The sequence below is a fragment of the Ambystoma mexicanum genome, chromosome 14 (assembly GCF_040938575.1).
Source record: "Ambystoma mexicanum isolate Mex_15411 chromosome 14, UKY_AmexF1_1, whole genome shotgun sequence".
Classification (NCBI taxonomy): domain Eukaryota; kingdom Metazoa; phylum Chordata; class Amphibia; order Caudata; family Ambystomatidae; genus Ambystoma; species Ambystoma mexicanum.
The window spans coordinates 25,699,180-25,721,317 of NC_090940.1; the positions used below are offsets into that span (position 1 = coordinate 25,699,180).

The 22,138-nt window shown below is 53.0% G+C and overlaps 1 protein-coding gene across 8 annotated transcripts in view; it reads left to right on the top strand.

The window, feature by feature from the left end:
• Window positions 1-22,138, top strand: part of RALGAPA1 (Ral GTPase activating protein catalytic subunit alpha 1) — a 1,128,412-nt gene that overhangs the window by 726,061 nt on the left and 380,213 nt on the right. For all 8 annotated transcript variants that reach the window (XM_069638431.1, XM_069638437.1, XM_069638433.1 and 5 more), the window contains 2 exons: window positions 3,047-3,181; window positions 3,625-3,808. In XM_069638431.1, the coding sequence (XP_069494532.1) occupies window positions 3,047-3,181; window positions 3,625-3,808 (319 nt within the window). The remainder of the gene's footprint in view (window positions 1-3,046; window positions 3,182-3,624; window positions 3,809-22,138) is intronic.

Consider the following 22,138-nt stretch of genomic DNA (forward strand, 5'->3'; position numbering starts at 1 on the left):
GCATCGTTGTTGGTAAAGACTTTTTATTTGTATAGAAAAGTAAATGAAAGAAAAGGATCTTGCCCGTTTCCTAAGCGGGGTTGCCCTGCCTCAACAAAAAGACTAAGGAATCTGTCAGGATGTCCCACAAAGTTAAATGTCCACCCCTATTTCCATCCCTTATACTCTAGACTAAGGAAAACTGGGTATCTTCTTGATCCAGAAGGATAGATACTTCGTTCTGGATGCCAGTTTAATGTTCAGTTTCTGATGAGAAAACACAGTTGTTCTCCTATTCAACTCTGACGTTCTTTAAGTTGGATACTCGTCCAAGCGTGTGTGAAAGAAAGTCCCCATTTCCAGTTCACACCATTTGTCTCTGTCCCCCTAATCTTCGCAAGTTGTTCCTGTTAAAAAAAGGATTGATGGGGAAATGTCTTCCTTCCCCTTTTCTGTCACAGTCTTTCTTGTTTCACAAAACACAGTTCCCAGGTATCTGGGGGAATGTCTCCCTTCCCCTGGTCTTTCTCAGGATCACCAATGTAGCAACAAGCCTGGTTCTCTCTACTGCCAGACTTTTCTGTAGATCTCCGTGTTGAAGAACATGTGCCTTCTTTCAGAAGTGGATCCTTGACATCTTATTATCTCTTGGCAAACTTCTCCTTTTCTTGTCGGTCTCTGACCCCTGTTTGTGTGCTTCTCGGGACCTCCCCGACTTGCTGTGGACCGCAGACCCTTTATTGCCTGCTTCTCTGAACTGATGTGTGTTCCTCTTGCAGGGCTTTCCCGCTTCATCTGCTCCCCAGACCCTTCTCTCTGGCTTATAGTATATAGCAATCGGGCCCGATTCACTGAGCTGCCAGGCACTGGTTCTCATATGTCTCTGTCTTGGTTCTTTCCAAGTACTGGTACGAGGGAGGGAGGGGGGGGTCTTCAGCCTTCTCCAACTGCCTCCTTCACTCTACCAGCCATTACGGTAACTCATGTACATTTTATGACATTGCCGGCTTGTTCGAGCTGCTTCAGAGTTGCATCCTCCTGCTGCAGGCTTCTGCATGCCTTCCAGCTTTCTGTGTGTCCCCGCAGACTTGCCAGGTCTGGGGTCTCTTGGTGTATGCTTCTCTGTCTGACTCCCGGTCTCTCCCGGACCACTGAATCTCCAACCTGGATAAAGGGGAACACTGCGTGTGTTCAGTGAGCCTCGGTCAGTGTTTCCTGTTCTCCGCGGCAAGCCTACAGCCGCTCTCTGTTCCTTAAGGGATGATCTGACCAGGCACGTAGACCTTCCCTTTTTATCTTTGGTTGTTGCTCTTGTTAATTGTATGTTAGTTCCGCAGTAGGCTCTTCATTCCTCGACTGTTCTTCTTCGTGCGTTGGTTGTATGAATTCCATCTGGGTAGACCTCAGTGTTCCTCATCTCAGTATAGCCTATGTGAACGGGGTCTTCTACGCTACACAAATATATAGGAGTGGGCGAGACGACAGAGGACTGAGGGGGTAAGAGGAAAAAGGGGATGGAAATGGGGGCGCATAGCGCGTTTTCCCAAGATAGTAGTCACTGGTCCCATATAGGGTTTCCTTCCCCATGAGATCCTCCCGCTGAGTCACATCCCCAGGGGGGCTATTGGGTAGCGGCCTCACCTTCCTGGTCTCATGGGAAGGGTGCCCCCAATACCCTGAGATTAGCCACAAGCATACTCAACAGATTATAATCAATGTTGAGACCCGCTTCCGCCACGCTGGTAGGACCGGTGTCTCTTGGCTGTGCTTTCGGTTTGCACCCCGCGTCGGCCTCAACCTGCTGCTGCCGTTGCTCATTTGCTTAGGCCAGACTTTCCATCCTGTGACCATTCACTGCCACGATCTTCCGCCACCTGGAAAGGTGTAGGGACCCAAACACCCTGCTAGTTCTGTTTCTCTGGGCTATCCAGAGTCGCCACTGCCGTTGCACTGCTGCAGAGGCCATTTTTGTCAGCGTGCCCTCCATGTTTGCCTGCTGAGCGGCTGGTGTCTGCCTGGTGCATGTTCCTCCTTCTCTGTCCTGGATTCCACTTCTGGATGGTGGGGTCCCACTTCTGTAAAGGACAATTGTTTTTCTGATGGGCTGTCGGGGTTGTCATTGGCTGAGGGTTCAAGTCCTTGAATGGCTGTAACCATCATTTTGCCCTGTAAAGAAAGTGTTTACTTGTTGAGTTTCAAGGGCCAACACCAAGTACCTACCTCTCAGTCCTGGGTTAGTTGGTTTTTACTTAGATTTGCCATCAGGGTCTCCGTTGTCCGTGGTAGAAGACCCCTGCAGATGGCTCTCCATGGCCCTTCCCAATGAACTTGCATGGGGTGGGGGGGGGGGGGTAAACTACTTGTCTGCATTCTGTATTGGGGTTGCTGGCTCTGGAATCTGGCCCTGGATCCCTTCTGGGGGTCTTTTCTGGTGTCCCCTGGGGAGGTTGCTGCCACTTAGGAACTGGGACTTACTTGTCTCATAACCAGCGGTCCCCCTAGAGACTTTGTTCTGCTCTTTGACATGGGACCCTTTTTACAAGACTGGAACTCTTATATTTGACACTGAGAAGTAGTTTCCTAAAATGTGACCTTTTTCTAGGGCACACAGAATGTTTTATGACAATTGTCCCGACTAACCACTAGAGGGCAGAATGTGACTATAGTGAAGGTTAAGCAGCAAAGCTATTGTTCCAGGTAGGCTCACCTGAGGGCTCATGGTGTGGACCTAGCAGCAGAGGGCCTTAGCTGTGGACCTTTGACCCACTTGCTTCTGCAAGGTGGGACCTGAAGGTGGGAGGGTATTCTAGTTCTGCAGTCCCTGAGAGGAGGCACGGGAGGAGACCCCCAGCTCGGGTGTTCTTCGTGTTGGGGAGAATTCTCAGAAATGTGCTAATTCCCTTTTACCTTAGAGACCGCCAGCTCGGGCGTTTCCCTCGGATGACATCTGCCTCCCTTTGGTCCCACTGTCTGGCGCAGGACTCTCTGCCCGTCAATGGCAGCCCTTTGGGTAGGCCTGGGGGGGTACGTGCGCCCGTACTGATGCCTGGTTCGCCTTCTCTTTCAGCTGGTCGTCTCGCTCCTGCTCTCTCTCCTAGACTGGATCATGGCACTGCCTCTGAAGACCCTACTGAAGCCAATCCATTTCGCCGGGGCCGAGAACGACAAGAGTGAGAATTCGGTGCTGAACTGTGCATATAAAGTAAGTGGATGTGACAGGCTCTCCTCTGGTGCATTATGTCCACTCACTAGCAAGCCCCCTGCCCCACCTAGTGCAGTGCGCCCCTTCGCCTCGGAAGCACTGGTCGCCTGCTGGCGCCCTGGACCCCTTTGCTGCCACTTCCTGCTCCTTCATGCCAATTCCCTGGTGCACTGTGGCCCTTCCTCGCTCGCAGGCCGGGGTGGCCACCTACCTCAGCGCTGGTCTGTTGCCCTTGTCACCGTTGAGGGTGGTGTCCACTTCTCTTGAGCTCTTTGCTCTCCATCTCACCTGGGCTGCCTCCTCTTCTCGTTCCTGGGGTTGTGCCTTCCCTCTTGGGTCTCCTTTGCCCTCCGCCACCTTCACAGGGCCAGTGTCCTCTTTGTGTGCTCCCTGTACATCTCCACTGGCTTCTGCTCAGTTCAGCGTGTCCCCTTGTGTTGCAGGTTCTGCATGGGTGTGTTTACGGGGCGCAGCACTTCAGTAACCCCCGCTACTTCCCGCTTAGCCTGTCTGACTTGGCCTCTGTGGATTATGACCCCTTCATGCACCTGGAGAACCTGAAGGAGCCGGAGCCGCTGCACTCGCCAGACTCGGAGCGCTCGTCCAAGCTGCAGCCCGTCACTGAGGGTATGTAGGCGAGGCGGCCATGCGTGGCCTGGCCGTGCCCTGGGATCAACAGACTGCTCAAAGTTAAAGGGTTTTAGTTCAACAAAAGTAGCACTATGGTGTGGGAGTAACTTAAGCTGCCTAGAGACTGGAGTCCACCGGTCCTTCCCTCTCTCCCCTAGTCTCTGCCCACTGGCGCTCAACAGTCCCTTGGTCCTTTGGAGTTTGTGCCCCACAACGCCCTTCTTGGCTCTTCAAGATACTTGCTTGGCTTTCAGCGTGCTTGCCAGGATGTTGTTCTCTCTTGTTGTAGGCTACACCGCCAGGCTTGGTGGGCTGGATCTTCTGCACGGGGGCCAGACGTTAGAGTGTGGCCTGCCCAAATGTTGCTTCTCCCCGACCCTGCCACATTGTCCTCCATCACGCTGTCCGCGAGTTGCCCGCTAGCTCGGACAGCTCCAACTTCTTAACTCTGGTCTTATCCACTTTTCTTTCTCTGCACATGGACCACTATCCTCCTCTCTGGTTTCCTCTTTTCATTCCTAACTTCTTTCTTTACCCCCACAATTCCCCCTTTACTTCTCCTTTCCCAGTTTCTTACTGCCACCTCCTTATGTCTTCACGCTCCCCTGATAGTTCTTGCCTTCCTCTCCCCCTTTCTACATCTTTTGTTCACCACTCCTCTCCGCCAACCTCGCTGCCTCCTCTCTAGCCTCCTCTCTGCATTCACTGCTGCACACTTTCCTGTCCTCTATAGACATCCATTCAAAACTTTATTTCAGATTACTCAAGGTATCCATAAAAACAGTAACGTCCTAGTGCAACTTTCCGATGGTTGCTATGGCCAGATGTGCTCAACGCTGCTGCCCCACCCCCTGAGAGTCTGCATGAGCAATCAATGATGGTCTGGTACCAAACATCTCAGGGGGACATTTTATTGTGAGTACCGAAACGTCCTCCTGTATCGCTGTGCCGTGGCTTCTTGCCTGTGGCGCCACGCACCCAGGGCCTGGACATCTTGGGTCACTCGCGTGCTCCTATTGTGCAGCTGGACGTATTGGTGTTTTATAGCACTCAATATTGTATATTGATAAGTTATAAAATTCTCTGAAATTGACTCTAAAACGGTCATTCAGCTAAGAGGAATGGTTCCTCTCTTGATCTTGTGAGGAATCTGAGGGTATCCACACTTCTTTCCCCCCAACATATCCTCCTCCCAGGGGGTCGGGGAATGGCTGTCGCTATCGGATCCTGACTCTGGAGCTGGACATGCGAGGGAGGATCACCTTGCTGGTGGGCACTTGCGAGGGGGCACACTTGGGTGAGACACTGTATCCCTCGTTTCCCTTTTCTGGTGAACCCAACACCCCCCTGGCCTTTTTTTGTTGTTCCCACCTCCCTGCCCTATCTTTTGCATGACTTCTCTCCCAGGCAACACCACTTTGGTACTGGGACGAGGAAGATGCAACAAAGACTGACAACAGACTGCAGAACTGCACAGTCTAGTTGTCAAGGACTTATTACTGCTGGCGGGATATTTAAAAGCCAGTCCTGAAACTGAGAGGACACCAGGTGAAAAACAGCCCAGCGTGAGTGTTTCCTAGAGTAAAGGAAGAGGCTGGGAAATAAGTAACAGAGTAAGGTACCTGAGGCTTTGGGGAAGCCGACGAACAACCTGACACCCCACACAAACCAGACCTCAAAAGGGTTATAGAAGGAGAACCTGAAACTATTCCTGATCAAGCCTTTGCCTAAAGCCTTCCTACAGATCAGCCGAGAACGAGAAGGCTGTGAGAAAGGAGGACCCTTTTTCTTTTTAAATCATGGGTTGATGTACAGGGGAGACACCACTTCAGAGGGTATAGTTGGAGAACAGCTGGTTATACCAAAGAGTCGCAAACAAATCATCCTGGAATTGCCCACTGCCATTTAACAGGCGGACACTTGGAGCAGACAAAAACCCAGGCACACCTTAACACATTTTACTGGCCCGGAATTCATGTTGACATTAAAACCTTTGTGCAGTCTTGTGCAATCTGCCAAAAGAACAGTGCCGATATACCAGCACCCTTACAGCCCCCCTCCCCCAATTATTGAGGTTCCATTTTCTAGAATTGGCATGGATATTGTATGTCCCCTCAAAAAATGAAAATTGGGGAGCAAATTTATTTTGGTTATAGTAGATTATGCCACATGATATCAAGAGGCCTTTCCCCGACCCCGAAGCACCTACTCCCCTTCTTTTCAGGGGTAGGATTTCCTAAGGAAATCCTAACGGATCAGGGCTCTACGTTCATGAGCGAATTACCATATTACCATTCTAAGGACTTAAGTATACCATCCTATTGGGAAGAATTCCTCTTTCCTTCCATTTTGATGGACCCCCAAACCTTTTTCTATCTGACCTGTTCTCTGTACAGTGAGGCGCTACGCTTCACTACACTGTACTTTGCTTGTATGTCACGGGGAAACTGACCTGTCCTTCAGGCTCTCAGTACCGGGAAACATGGTTTCCCTTCGTCTAGTTACTTCGTTACTACTTTTAGTAACTTGTTATCACTTGTGGTAACCTTTATCATTGTACAATGGGGTACACTTTTTGTTTTGCCCTAGTCTAACACTCAGAGGATGTTGGTTACTCTAGGTGTGCTAAATGAGCAAGCTGGTGGCAGCAGTGACTTTTTACCATTTTTGTTGGTGCTTTTCGTTTTAGCCTTCCCACAACAACAACAAATGAACACACAAACCGCACCAACAGTACACAAGGTCTCGCTCTGGTCCGATACTCGCACCACAGCTCAGAGCACGGTGGAAACTGAACGGAAGCCGCCAACAGCACACCGCCTTCTCACTTTCCTACTCCCTTTTCACCCGACTAACCTAACCCGCCCGTCTTTTTTTACAGATCCGCCTGAGCACCTGGAGACCAACTCCATTGGTGACGGTGCGCGATATAAATACCTTTTAACATTTACAGTTTTTGGCTACTAACTGTGGCTAGTGACCAACCAAGGGCACGTCACAAGGTGTTTCACTTGTCCGTCGGCCATCTTGTCTTTTAGCCTTTTTCTCTGGCCTGTGAGGCCAGGAAAATCCTTTGATGGACTTCCAGTGCCCGGGAAAGCAGAAGCTTTTGGCGGGATACTGCAGGGCTGTGTGTGTTTTCTGCCAGGAAGTGGGCTGGCACTCTCTGCCCATGGCCTCGGTCGCAGCTGCCTGGTTTTACGCCCGGCATCCAGCGAAGAAAGAAGACCCCCTCTTTCACTTTGCTCCTTGCTTTTAAATGTCCTGGCATCAATACCAGCAACTAGAGCGCACAGCTCGGTCCTTCCAGGTAATCCTCTTTGCTCGGTCTCTTCTTCATCCCAGTACATTTGGTTATCCGCAATGGGGAATTGGCTATACTGGGAAGGGCAGCCTCGATTTAACACAACATAGAGGAAAGGGGAGTTAGGTCTTGGTTGTTCTCATTTGGGAAGGGGGATTATCCAGACTCATCTGGCGAGTCTCCCTTACCTCCATGAGGGTCGTCTCCCCCCCCATCTGATCCTCCCTCAAATAGCCGCGCCCAGGGTTCTGATCAGGAAGTGGCTGCCTCACCCTGGCCACATGAGGGGAGCTTTTCCCCTAGAAAGCAGTGACGGCAGTGCCAGATTGGTCACAGGGGGCGTGTCCCCCGTGCCCTGGCCACTTACTACAGGACTAAGGGGAGAACTGTGACTCCTGCTACTTGATCCTCAAGGTCTGTTTGGCTTTCTGAGTGGGTCACCACTCGACCAAGGAACTCGAGATAAGTGGGTTTATTTCCCTTCACCCCTGCTGCCCGTCCTGGATCCCCTCCAAAAGAGCAGACCGTCTCTACTATGAAATATCTGTCGTCTTCTCCTAATGCAGGGGTCTGCAACCTTTGGCTCGCCAGATCTTTTGGACTACAAGCTCTTATCAGCCCTAGTCAGCATAATCAATGGTGAAGGATCATGGGAATTGTAGTCGAAAACATCTGGAGAGCCATGGGTTGTCCTAATGGGAGTGATAGTTGGTTCTGGTAAAAGAAGGCTGCCTGGGATTTTAATTCCGATATTATCCATTAGTGAAAGTCTTTGGGGGGTGGGCGGGTGGTCTTTGGCAGCCAGTACCCTTACAAGTTGTTTTCCTTCTAGAGTCTTTGTTACTTATCTTTCATACTTCTGGGAGGGACGCAAAAGGAGTACTTTTCACTTGTGCCAATCCGTGCTGGAAATTGACAAAATGTACTGGTGGGGCGCCCTCACCTGAGCCCCTTTGCGCGCTGGGGTGGGGCGAGATTGTGGGTGTCCTGAATCTAAGATGCTGGCTGTTTTGAATAAGAAGAAAGTGCATTTTGGAAACCTAAGAATGACCAATGTATTAGTAATTCAAACATGCATTCCGTCTGGACATGGCGCTCATTTCATCTGTCAGCAGGGCTTTAAGTGGGCTAGGACTAGACTGGGCTCAGCCCCAACAGTCTCCCAAAACTTTCAGCTGGGGCCCTGCCAGGGTTCCTCTGCTCACCAATGAAATCCACTTTTGAATATTTTCTTTTCTTTGTATCGCTGTCGGGATCCGAACCCGGGCCCCGCCGGTGAGCAGCCGGTGCTGGGTGCCGGGTTGCCAGAAACCTCCTCGTGGCCTGTTGCATGATGGACAGCGATGCAGCCCCTGCCGGGGAGCACAGGGCGCCGGGGAGCACAGGGCGCTGCTCGCCGGCAGGGCTCGGGGCCGAATCCCCGGCACGGGGGGGGAAGTCTCCCTTCTTGCGGGTCCGAGGGGGCTATTCTGGCAGCTCCTTCCAAGAGCCCCGCGGCCCAAGAGACTCATTTGCTCGCCAACCTTTGTGGTTTCCTGTGCTCTTCCTGCGTGGGATCTGCAAGGTTTCCAAAGGGCATCGTTGCTTATTGCGGCCAGCGAGTGTGCTTGGGCTCCACACCGTGCACGGCATGCACAGCACGCACAGCACACTCCAGGCCACGCCCATCATTTAGACACCCCTCCTGGCCGTGAAGTGTGTGCCACGCCTTGGTCACCAAAGGAAGACTACTAGGCGCCGATTCAAGTGGTTGCATGTCGGTGCGCACTGAAGAGGGGGGCGTGGGGGCCTCGGATCTACAAGTAACGGTTTTTGCTGGAGTGAGTCTCTTGTTCCGGGCCGTTTTGGTAATAATGGCACCCGCTGTAACTTAAGGTAAGGGCCTGCATGGCGTCGTGTCCCCGCGGGTGATCCTGATTGTGCTGGACACCCCTCCCCCCATTGGTTTATATAGATGTAATATGAAATCGCACGTTAAATGCAGGGGGGACGGGGGTTACTGTGGGTGATTTGTTCTGGTCTGCCACGCATAAGGTAGGCTGCACTTCCAGGTTTGTCCACAGTGTGGCAGCATTGCACCGTGAGAGCCCTATGCTTGGGATTAGGCGGGCTGGTTAGTAGGTATTTAGAAGTGGGGTGTAGTTGCAGGGCCTTGGACGCAGGCGCTGTCCAGCGTGTTCCCTTGCTACAGGCTCCCCTGCTCACCCAATCTAAACCTTACCCTGCCATCCTCCTCTGTACAGACCTGCGTGCTGTCCATCTTGACCCCTGGCTGCAGGCTCGCCTGCTCACCCAATCTACACATTACCTTCCCACCCTCCTCTTTGCAGACCTGTGTGGTCTCCTGCTTGACCCCTGGCTGCAGGCTCCCCTGCTCACCCAATCTACACATTACCTTCCCACCCTCCTCTTTGCAGACCTGTGTGGTCTCCTGCTTGACCCCTGGCTGCAGGCTCGCCTGCTCACCCAATCTACACATTACCTTCCCACCCTCCTCTGTACAGACCTGCGTGCTGTCCAGCTGGACCCCTGGCTGCAGGCTCCCCTGCTCACCCAATCTACACATTACCTTCCCACCCTCCTCTGTGCAGACCTGCGTGCTGTCCATCTTGACCCCTGGCTGCAGGCTCGCCTGCTCACCCAATCTACACATTACCTTCCCACCCTCCTCTTTGCAGACCTGCGTGGTCTCCTGCTTGACCCCTGGCTGCAGGCTCCCCTGCTCACCCAATCTACACATTACCTTCCCACCCTCCTCTTTGCAGACCTGTGTGGTCTCCTGCTTGACCCCTGGCTGCAGGCTCGCCTGCTCACCCAATCTACACATTACCTTCCCACCCTCCTCTTTGCAGACCTGTGTGGTCTCCTGCTTGACCCCTGGCTGCAGGCTCGCCTGCTCACCCAATCTACACATTACCTTCCCACCCTCCTCTGTACAGACCTGCGTGCTGTCCAGCTGGACCCCTGGCTGCAGGCTCCCCTGCTCACCCAATCTACACCTTACCCTGCCACCCTCCTCTGTACAGACCTGCTGCTGTCCATCTTGACCCCTGGCTGCAGGCTCCCCTGCTCACCCAATCTACACATTACCCTCCCACCCTCCTCTGTGCAGACCTGCGTGCTGTCCTGCTGGACCCCTGGCTGCAGGCTCCCCTGCTCGCCCAATCTACACATTACCTTCCCACCCTCCTCTTTGCAGACCTGCGTGCTGTCCAGCTGGACCCCTGGCTGCAGGCTCCCCTGCTCGCCCAATCTACACATTACCTTCCCACCCTCCTCTTTGCAGACCTGCGTGCTGTCCAGCTGGACCCCTGGCTGCAGGCTCCCCTGCTCGCCCAATCTACACATTACCTTCCCACCCTCCTCTGTACAGACCTGCGTGCTGTCCAGCTGGACCCCTGGCTGCAGGCTCCCCTGCTCGCCCAATCTACACATTACCTTCCCACCCTCCTCTGTACAGACCTGCGTGCTGTCCAGCTGGACCCCTGGCTGCAGGCTCCCCTGCTCGCCCAATCTACACATTACCTTCCCACCCTCCTCTGTACAGACCTGCGTGCTGTCCAGCTGGACCCCTGGCTGCAGGCTCCCCTGCTCACCCAATCTACACATTACCTTCCCACCCTCCTCTTTGCAGACCTGCGTGCTGTCCAGCTGGACCCCTGGCTGCAGGCTCGCCTGCTCACCCAATCTACACATTACCTTCCCACCCTCCTCTTTGCAGACCTGCGTGCTGTCCAGCTGGACCCCTGGCTGCAGGCTCCCCTGCTCACCCAATCTACACATTACCTTCCCACCCTCTTCTTTGCAGACCTGCTGCTTTCCAGCTGGACCCCTGGCTGCAGGCTCGCCTGCTCACCCAATCTACACATTACCTTCCCACCCTCCTCTTTGCAGACCTGCGTGCTGTCCAGCTGGACCCCTGGCTGCAGGCTCCCCTGCTCACCCAATCTACACATTACCTTCCCACCCTCCTCTTTGCAGACCTGCTGCTTTCCAGCTGGACCCCTGGCTGCAGGCTCGCCTGCTCACCCAATCTACACATTACCTTCCCACCCTCCTCTGTACAGACCTGCGTGCTGTCCAGCTGGACCCCTGGCTGCAGGCTCCCCTGCTCGCCCAATCTACACATTACCCTGCCACCCTCCTCTGTACAGACCGGCGTGCTGTCCAGCTGAACCCCTGGCTGCAGGCTCCCCTGCTCACCCAATCTACACATTACCTTCCCACCCTCCTCTGTACAGACCTGCGTGCTGTCCAGCTGGACCCCTGGCTGCAGGCTCCCCTGCTCACCCAATGTACACCTTACCCTGCCACCCTCCTCTGTACAGACCTGCGTGCTGTCCAGCGTGACCCCTTGCTACAGGCTCCCCTGCTCACCCAATCTACACATTACCTTCCCACCCTCCACTGTACAGACCTGCGTGCTGTCCAGCTGGACCCCTGGCTGCAGGCTCCCCTGCTCACCAATCTACACCTTACCCTGCCACCCTCCTCTGTACAGACCTGCTGCTGTCCATCTTGACCCCTGGCTGCAGGCTCCCCTGCTCACCCAATCTACACATTACCTTCGCACCCTCCTCTTTGCAGACCTGTGTGGTCTCCTGGTTGACCCCTGGCTGCAGGCTCCCCTGCTCACCCAATATACACATTACCCTCCCACCCTCGTCTGTACAGACCTGCGTGCTGTCCAGCTGGACCCCTGGCTGCAGGCTCGCCTGCTCACCCAATCTACACATTACCTTCCCACCCTCCTCTGTACAGACCTGCGTGCTGTCCAGCTGGACCCCTGGCTGCAGGCTCCCCTGCTCGCCCAATCTACACATTACCTTCCCACCCTCCTCTGTACAGACCTGCGTGCTGTCCAGCTGGACCCCTGGCTGCAGGCTCCCCTGCTCACCCAATCTACACCTTACCCTGCCACCCTCCTCTGTACAGACCTGCGTGCTGTCCAGCTGGACCCCTGGCTGCAGGCTCCCCTGCTCACCCAATCTACACCTTACCCTCCCACCCTCCTCTGTACAGACCTGCGTGCTGTCCAGCTGGATCCCTGGCTGCAGGCTCGCCTGCTCACCCAATCTACACATTACCTTCCCACCCTCCTCTTTGCCGACCTGTGTGGTCTCCTGCTTGACCCCTGGCTGCAGGCTCCCCTGCTCACCCAATCTACACATTACCCTCCCACCCTCGTCTGTACAGACCTGCGTGCTGTCCAGCTGGACCCCTGGCTGCAGGCTCGCCTGCTCACCCAATCTACACATTACCTTCCCACCCTCCTCTTTGCAGACCTGTGTGGTCTCCTGCTTGACCCCTGGCTGCAGGCTCCCCTGCTCGCCCAATCTACACATTACCTTCCCACCCTCCTCTGTACAGACCTGCGTGCTGTCCAGCTGGACCCCTGGCTACAGGCTCCCCTGCTCGCCCAATCTACACATTACCTTCCCACCCTCCTCTGTACAGACCTGCGTGCTGTCCAGCTGGACCCCTGGCTGCAGGCTCCCCTGCTCACCCAATCTACACCTTACCCTGCCACCCTCCTCTGTACAGACCTGCGTGCTCTCCAGCTGGACCCCTGGCTGCAGGCTCGCCTGCTCACCCAATCTACACATTACCTTCCCACCCTCCTCTTTGCAGACCTGCGTGCTGTCCAGCTGGACCCCTGGCTGCAGGCTCGCCTGCTCACCCAATCTACACATTACCTTCCCACCCTCCTCTGTACAGACCTGCGTGCTGTCCAGCTGGACCCCTGGCTGCAGGCTCGCCTGCTCACCCAATCTACACATTACCTTCCCACCCTCCTCTTTGCAGACCTGTGTGGTCTCCTGCTTGACCCCTGTCTGCAGGCTCCCCTGCTCACCCAATCTACACATTACCCTCCCACCCTCCTCTTTGGAGACCTGCGTGCTGTCCAGCGTGACCCCTGGCTGCAAGCTCCCCTGCTCACCCAATCTACACATTACCTTCCCACCCTCCTCTTTGCAGACCTGCGTGCTGTCCAGCTGGACCCCTGGCTGCAGGCTCCCCTGCTCACCCAATCTACACATTACCTTCCCACCCTCCTCTTTGCCGACCTGTGTGGTCTCCTGCTTGACCCCTGGCTGCAGGCTCCCCTGCTCACCCAATCTACACATTACCCTCCCACCCTCGTCTGTACAGACCTGCGTGCTGTCCAGCTGGACCCCTGGCTGCAGGCTCGCCTGCTCACCCAATCTACACATTACCTTCCCACCCTCCTCTTTGCAGACCTGTGTGGTCTCCTGCTTGACCCCTGGCTGCAGGCTCCCCTGCTCGCCCAATCTACACATTACCTTCCCACCCTCCTCTGTACAGACCTGCGTGCTGTCCAGCTGGACCCCTGGCTACAGGCTCCCCTGCTCGCCCAATCTACACATTACCTTCCCACCCTCCTCTGTACAGACCTGCGTGCTGTCCAGCTGGACCCCTGGCTGCAGGCTCCCCTGCTCACCCAATCTACACCTTACCCTGCCACCCTCCTCTGTACAGACCTGCGTGCTGTCCAGCTGGACCCCTGGCTGCAGGCTCGCCTGCTCACCCAATCTACACATTACCTTCCCACCCTCCTCTTTGCAGACCTGCGTGCTGTCCAGCTGGACCCCTGGCTGCAGGCTCGCCTGCTCACCCAATCTACACATTACCTTCCCACCCTCCTCTTTGCAGACCTGTGTGGTCTCCTGCTTGACCCCTGGCTGCAGGCTCCCCTGCTCACCCAATCTACACATTACCCTCCCACCCTCCTCTTTGGAGACCTGCGTGCTGTCCAGCGTGACCCCTGGCTGCAAGCTCCCCTGCTCACCCAATCTACACATTACCTTCCCACCCTCCTCTTTGCAGACCTGCGTGCTGTCCAGCTGGACCCCTGGCTGCAGGCTCGCCTGCTCACCCAATCTACACATTACCTTCCCACCCTCCTCTTTGCAGACCTGTGTGGTCTCCTGCTTGACCCCTGGCTGCAGGCTCCCCTGCTCACCCAATCTACACATTACCCTCCCACCCTCCTCTTTGCAGACCTGCGTGCTGTCCAGCGTGACCCCTGGCTGCAGGCTCCCCTGCTCACCCAATCTACACATTACCTTCCCACCCTCCTCTTTGCAGACCTGCGTGCTGTCCAGCTGGACCCCTGGCTGCAGGCTCCCCTGCTCACCCAATCTACACCTTACCCTGCCACCCTCCTCTCTACAGACCTGCGTGCTGTCCAGCTGGACCCTTGGCTGCAGGCTCCCCTGCTCACCCAATCTACACATTACCCTGCCACCCTCCGCTGTACAGACCTGCGTGCTGTCCTGCTGGACCCCTGGCTGCAGGCTCCCCTGCTCACCCAATCTACACATTACCTTCCCACCCTCCTCTTTGCAGACCTGTGTGGTCTCCTGCTTGACCCCTGGCTGCAGGCTCCCCTGCTCGCCCAATCTACACATTACCTTCCCACCCTCCTCTTTGCAGACCTGTGTGGTCTCCTGCTTGACCCCTGGCTGCAGGCTCCCCTGCTCACCCAATCTACACATTACCCTCCCACCCTCCTCTTTGCAGACCTGCGTGCTGTCCAGCTGGACCCCTGGCTGCAGGCTCCCCTGCTCGCCCATTCTACACATTACCCTGCCACCCTCCTCTGTACAGACCTGCGTGCTGTCCAGCTGGACCCCTGGCTGCAGGCTCCCCTGCTCGCCCAATCTACACATTACCTTCCCACCCTCCTCTGTGCAGACCTGCGTGCTGTCCAGCTGGACCCCTGGCTGCAGGCTCCCCTGCTCACCCAATCTACACCTTACCCTGCCAACCTCCTCTGTACAGACCTGCGTGCTGTCCAGCTGGACCCCTGGCTGCAGGCTCCCCTGCTCACCCAATCTACACATTACCCTGCCACCCTCCTCTGTACAGACCTGCTGCTTTCCAGCTGGACCCCTGGCTGCTCGCTACTTCTGTTTTTTTGTTGTTGCTTGCACTGGGGGCTCGCCAGTATTTTATAGCCTTTCTGTGAACAGAAATAAATGGTCTATTACTCCTGCAGCCCCTCCTCCACCCCTTGAGTCTTTTCTGAGTGCTAGGACCTTTCTTGACCTGAAGAATGCATCTCCCAAGTGATTTCCCCAACTTCAGCAGTCCAGTCCTTAAGAAGAGGGCGGCCTTGTGCCCAAAAGTCACAGGAGCCACAATACTTCTCCCCAGAATTATAATTATAATTGTTTTTTATAACCTGCTTAATACCAAAGGGGTTTTGAAGCGCGGGATCAGGATTCAAACCTGTGTTGCTCTTCGTCGTCTTGCTTCCAAGACGAGCGCGTTGCCACTGAGCTGTACTACCCGTGCCAGGAGGAGTCTTTGCAGCGAAGTTATAATTCGCGTGTGTCATTGAGGGAATAACATACTCTTCAACTATTTTACCGAGGTAAGTAAATAGTCTTTTATATTCCTCGAGGTTCGATGACCAAAAGGCAGTGGAATGGAAGGTTAGAAGACAACGTGACTTGTTCCCAATGTTATCCTATTGAGGATCAGGAGGGGTTTTGGGAGGGGGGTTGGGGGGGTGGGTGGGGCAGATGCACCGGGTTTACTTACTCCCTGACTCAGATTTTCCCAGATGACTAGATGGGTTCATTAGCGGTGGCTGGAGGTTGGATTTCCCGCCGTTGGTTCCAGTGAGAGGTGCCCATGAGCTGCGAGTGCAAGCATTCTTCCGGGCCAGTTCCAGGAGCAGAATGCAAGCCTTGGCGAGGAAAACATGCAAACTGCACTGATGCAGACCTCTCCGGGAAACTTCACAGACAGATGGAAGGTGAGTTCCAGCTACAGTCTCTGCAGATAGGCCATGACACGCATCCTTTCAGTTGCGGTCACAGAAGTTCCCCTGGGACAGAATCCCTTCATCCTGGGACGTTGACATTGAGGGAAAGTGACTTGTACCACGAGCAGGTAACTACCAAATATTCGGGTGCAACTGCGGAACGGCGATTTATAGCGAGGTAGCACTCGAGAGAGCTGGTCATTCTACTGGGTGGTCCAGGGACACTTCTGAAGGCTGAGGGTGGCTAGATTCTCCAGAAGGCATTGAGATTAGTTGGTAACCCTAGTCCAATGGCTGAAGCATCGCTCAGGGTCTTCGGGGACTTCCCTGGCACTGGGCACAGGAAGGGATGCTAGGCCTCTTCAGGAGTCATCCATGGATCTTCAGTCGGCTGCTCTTCTACGAGGCATTCTTGGCTCCAGCGCTGAACTGCAGAAATGGCTGCAGGAGTCTACTTCTTACCAAAATTCATCCAGGAAGCAAGTCCGAACTCAACAATGGTAAGGATCTTCCCATTCAAACAGCCAGTAGTCCAATCAGGGACAACTATTGGTTTCACTCGTGCACCTCACCTAGAATCTCTGGCACCATGGATGGCGAGAGGGAGTCCTGAGGATGCTGGAGACACGACAATGGAGGTTTTCCCCAATGGAGCCCGGGAGGACACCACAACGTTCCCTTCCAAATATGGCGGCACACATGGTGTATCCTGTTTCCTGAGTGCCCATTCCAAGATGGCACTGTATTACCACGGCTCGGCGCAGCCACTGCAAAGATGTTCCCCTATTTAACCAAAAAATGCTACACGTCGCAATGTTCAGGTAACTCTTACCCTGTTGCTAACCTAGTGATCTCATTCTTGTAGCCTCTCTCCTGATTCCTCCCTGACCCCCCCTTTTTCCCTTCAAACTCTTTTTCTACTGTGTTATGCCCAATATTCTGGATCCCTGTTCACTGCCTACACTTCAAGCCTTCTCCTGGATCACCAGCTCTTGAGAGGCAAGGTTTTTCCTTCACTATTAAGAGGATGCCTCCAGACGCCACCCTCCCGTCATACACATTTACAGGCAGGGTGGCGGCAAGAAAGGATCAGCCTTTTCTTCATGACTCCCGATTAAACCGCCGCCGCCGACATGCCTGTGGCAACTCAGAGCTCCCATGTCAGCAACTGCATTCAAGAACCCAGGTGAGGTTGAATTCTGTCAGTCCCACTCTTTTCCTGAGCCACACACACACAGGCATCATTAGCACACAACCGCTGGGGCTCTAGCTGGCAAGTCCATGACCTTAAATGGGATGTTTTAATTGGGAAAGCAGAAAAGCCAAACAACAATGTGGCCAAGGAACAAGCAATAATCTATAATCTTGCGGCATGGCCATCATAGGACAGTAGCCACGTTTTGTAGCTATACCCAGTAACCGTGAATGTGCATACTAAAAATAATGCAAACAGGTTAAAAATGTATCTGCTGCCACCGTCTTTAGGCACATATAAAACTAACCAAAAATCCCAAGTGTAAACGTCCAGGGTGATACAAAAGTATCCCCACTGCACTGCATTGTAAGATGATGTGTGCACTATTAAAGAGTTACCGTAAAAGGTATGATATGATTAGTCATTTATAACGCGCCTTTACACAAGTGTTTGTAGGCGCGACAAGGAAGGGAGGACAGAAGGAGGACAAACGCACAATCTGATAGACACAAGGCCTAGTAAGATTGTTAAGTGCGGGGTGGGGGGGCGGAGGGGCAGAGAGGAGAGTGCAAGTAACTTGTAAGTGCTGCCAGGAGGTGGCTCATAAGTGCAGAAAGTCTGGGGACTGTAGGGTTGCAAATACAGTCCCTTAAGTGGTTGGTAGGGCCGGAGGCACTGCAAGGGCAACTGGTTGTGCCGGAGCCTGGTCCCATAATTTCAGTGGGTGGCCAGGTGACCAGTATGTGACGCAGACAGGAAAATCAGCAAGGGAGAGGGAGAAAGAAAGCAGAAGCAAAAAGGAAGGTCTTCAGTTGCTTCTGGTACCTTAGGTGGTTCTGCTCAAGTATGAGAGAGGCAGGGAGGCTGTTCCAGAGGGAGACCCCAGCTGAGTACGGATATCTACCCCGCCACCCCCCCCACTCTCTGCCTGGAGAAGCATCTCTTCCTCAGAGTTGGAGGTGGATGAGCGGAGGGCTTGAGAAGGAAGATGCTTTTGGAAGAGAAAGCTGGATGTAGTGTGGTCCCTGGCCCCAGAAAGCTTTGTGGACGAAGCAGAGGGTCTTGAACTTGATCCACGCAGCCAAAGGGAGCCAGTGGAGAGATTTTACGGCTGAAGACACGATCCATGGGCTTGAGGCCAACGCCAAGTCTTGCAGTCCTGTTCTAGATTCATTGTATAGTGCGATGAGTAGAGGCAGGCAGATTTGGAAAGGGCTCTGGATACAGTGAGCTTCTGGAGGAAAGTGAGAAAAGGAAGAATAGCTCTGAGGAGGTGCAGCTGATCGTGTGACTTCTTACAGACATTAGAGAAGTGAGGAGAGAAGGAGATGTTGGAGTCTAAGATGACACCAAGGTTCTAAAGCCTCACAGGAAGGTTTAGGTACAGGGCTGAGTGTGGGCGGCCAGAGGGAGAGTAAAGGAGCGAGCATGTGTCCCAATGACAATGATCTTGGTCTTACTTGCATTAAATCAGTGATCGTTGGAGGCACACCATTCCTGAATTGCGGCCAGAAAGTCTGGTATATGAGAAGGAGCAGAAGAGGCTGAAGGGAGCCTGAAAGTGAGCTGGGTGTCATACACATAACACTGAAAGTTAGAGCAGAAGGTAGAGATGCTGTGGGCCAGAGGCGCCAGGTAGTAGTTAAAGAGCCAGGGAGAGAGGTTAGACCCCTGGGGAACTCCATAAGTAAAGAGGGAGATAGGCGAGAGGAACGATCTAAGTTGGATCTAGGAGGGTCGATCATTGAGAAAGGAGGGTAACCAAGCCAGCGCCTGATCAGTGATACCCAGGTTGTCACAGAGACAATTGCTTTCGACACAGTCAACCACGCCATCCTGCTCAGAGGATAGAGCAAGGAAAATGAGGACAGAAGGAAGGTTAGAATCAAGATTGGAGAGCAAGACTTCACTGGTGCTCAGGAGAGCAGTCTCCGTGCGTCAGGCTGCTCTGAAGTCAGACTGGTGGTGTGAGAAACCTGAGGCGTTCCTCCCAGGCTATTCCTGTGGGATCCTTTGTTCAGGTGGCCCGGGAAGGGCCATCGCTCTTGGATCCCACAATTCTGGGGGCAGACGAGTGAGGGAGGATCAACTGGGCCGGGGGTCCTTGGGAACTATGGGAGATACGCCCTCGGGTGAAACATGGTATTCCTCCCAATCTGATACACCCCTACCCGATATCCCCTCCGTTTTTGTAAGATGTCATTCTACCTCAACCGAACCATGTCCATCTCGAAAATGCAGAACCATTCCTGCATAGAGTAATAAGAAGTTTCCCACTCGCTATTCCGAAGTCCCCCTTCCCAGTCATAACTCAAAGAAATATTATCTGAAAGGTCCATTCTATTTGCAAGCCCTTCAACTTTCTACCACATTTTGCTAAACACTAAAACTCCCATAATCCTCTTCTTCCATTCCTACTGACATGACTGAGACGAAGAAGAATAAACCTGCAGCAATGAGGATTGCCCATGGAAGCCCATAATCCCTATGGACAAAGCCCATGGTGTCCTATTAATAAGGCCAGGCAGGATCAGGCACTCCACCCCAATCATCTACAACCAATTAACTCTCCACACCTGGATAAAAGGCAGAGCTCAGAAGCACACACTGATCAAGGCAAGGAACGAGACAGATCTTATGAAGGAGCAGCCTATTCCAGACCGCAGCTAAATTGAGGAAGCCTGATGGAAAGTCGCAGAAAGAAACCAAGGAGGGAGATACCCTTGAGCCAATTGACAAGTAATCGCTGGGCTGTTGAAAACTCGGAAGCAGCGCGCGTGAGGCAGAGAAGTGAGGCGAGCAAATCCTGTAATGCGCAGCCGAGATACCAGGGGCCCTCCTGCCTGTCAAGTCGGGGAGAAGTGCAGCCGCCGCGGTATCGCCCTTAGCTTCATGAGCAAAGCCGCGAGCCGAACCTTGTAAACAGCCGGTGAGTTGAAAGCAACTGTGTGAAACCGGGCTTACAGGCAGCAACGAAGGTTACAGGCAGCAACAAAGTGTCCTATGAAGTTGAAGCTAAAGGCGTTTGATGAAAGACGCGAATGGAAAAGGAAAGCTAATAATTGTTTTTGGAACTTTGAGTAAGTGAACGCACAAGACTATGTAGCAATAAGAATGCTTGAGCTGTTTAAAAGGCTTGCGCCTGAGCGTGGGTAGCCTAGAAAGTGAACAGCGGCCGATCTGAGCCCAGACGAGGGGGGGATCTGAGTCATAGAACAAGAGGCTCGCGCCCGAATGAGGGAGACCAGGAGAAAAGAGAGTACTGGATGAGTGAATGAACTTTTAAAGCAAGTGCATTAAGTAGCAGAGTGGTCCGGCACCATGTGGGTGCCCAATTGAAAGGTCTCTGCCTGAATGTATCCCGCTAACAGAATTTATGAAATGTGAATATGATTTATAAGGAAGAGAATCAAAGTGGTCCTGCGACGGGTCAAGCTAAATCCCGCGCACAATCGAAATTCTGTGGTTTGTAGTGAACTTTGGAATAAACAGGAGTCTGAGCCCAGTCGAGGCGGACTAAAGTGGAAGTAAAGGATTTTTGTAGCTTGAAAGGTAAACTCCTGAGGAAAGGAACTTTGAACAATCTTTGTTGAACTGTTGTCTTGCAAGGGAGAAGCTTTCCTTGATTGAACAAGAGACATTTGGTTGCGGAAAGCTGATACGAGTTGGAACAGTGCCCTTATATAATATATAATTGGTTATTCATAATGTGCTTAATACCCAGAGGTTTCTAAGCGCGGACCCGGGAATCGAACTTGGGTTGTCATCCTGACATTGTTTCAGGACACCCTTTTTGTTATCATTATACTTTAAAGATGGGTGTCCCCTTCATTGTGGACATTGGGGACAATATTAGAGCAAAGACAATGAGCAATGTCACACGGTACATTCAGTGTTGAGTATATTCAATAGGAGGACTCAAACTAGTAGAAAGGAGTGTGTAAGGTCCGGAGACACGAGATCAATTCATGTCATATTTTTTTTAAAACTTGTATTTATTAGTTTTACATAGATATTACATGAAAAAGATAACATTGAATCTTATAACATTCCCTTCCCCTCCCCCCTCCTTCCCCACGGGTCGGATGGAGTAATTTTGTCCAGGGATCCTGTTATGCGTTGAATATGTCTGAGATTTTTATGTTATGGGGGCACCATTGTTCCATAAAGTCTGACTGGAGGTATTGCAGGGTCCCTTCCCATTCTTTTACAAATTTGTCTCCTGTTCCTTGAAGTTTGTGAGTAATTTTCTCCATTGTTATATGGGCCCATACTTTCTGTAGCCAGGTGTAGGTCAGTGGGGTATTTTTATTTTTCCAGTTCTGTGCAATGGTGGTCCAAGCTGCTATGAGTAGTCCCATGAAAGATCTCCATTGCGTTTTGCTGTATTGCCTTGCTGTATCGTCTCTGATTCCACAGAGCCACACCTCCTCCCCCATCAACCCCACATCCGGGAATATTTTGCCCATCTCGTTTTTCACTTCTTCCCAAAAGGGTCTAATGCCTTTACAGTCCTGCCATATGTGTCTCCATGTTCCCACTTCGTCACATCCTCTCCAGCAGTGGTTGGATGTGTTGGGGTACATTGAGTGGAGCCTCTCTGGAGTGTAGTGCCACTGTGTCATAACTTTGACCCACATCTCCCTAGTTTGTGCCGAACGGGTCATTCTGGGGATCTGTTTCCATAGGTCTTCCCATTGTTTATCCGTTGGTTCCACCCCCAATGTTCTGCCCCATTTTATTCTGTATGACCATTTAATGCTTTCCCCTTGTGAGTTTATGTATTTGTATAAAGTTGATACCCACTTTTTTCCCCCCGTGTTGGATATGATGTATGTTTCGAACCCTGTAAGGTCCCTGGTTGCTGCCTCGGTGATTATCGGAGAGTTTAGCCAGTGCTTTAGCTGTTCATATCTATATCTATCGCTTTTAGGGATTCTCGTGCCTGCCAAGCACGACTCCAGGGAGATGATTTCCTTGTCCACAAACATCTCGCCTATTTTAGTAATGCCCGCCTTCTCCCAGGTGTCA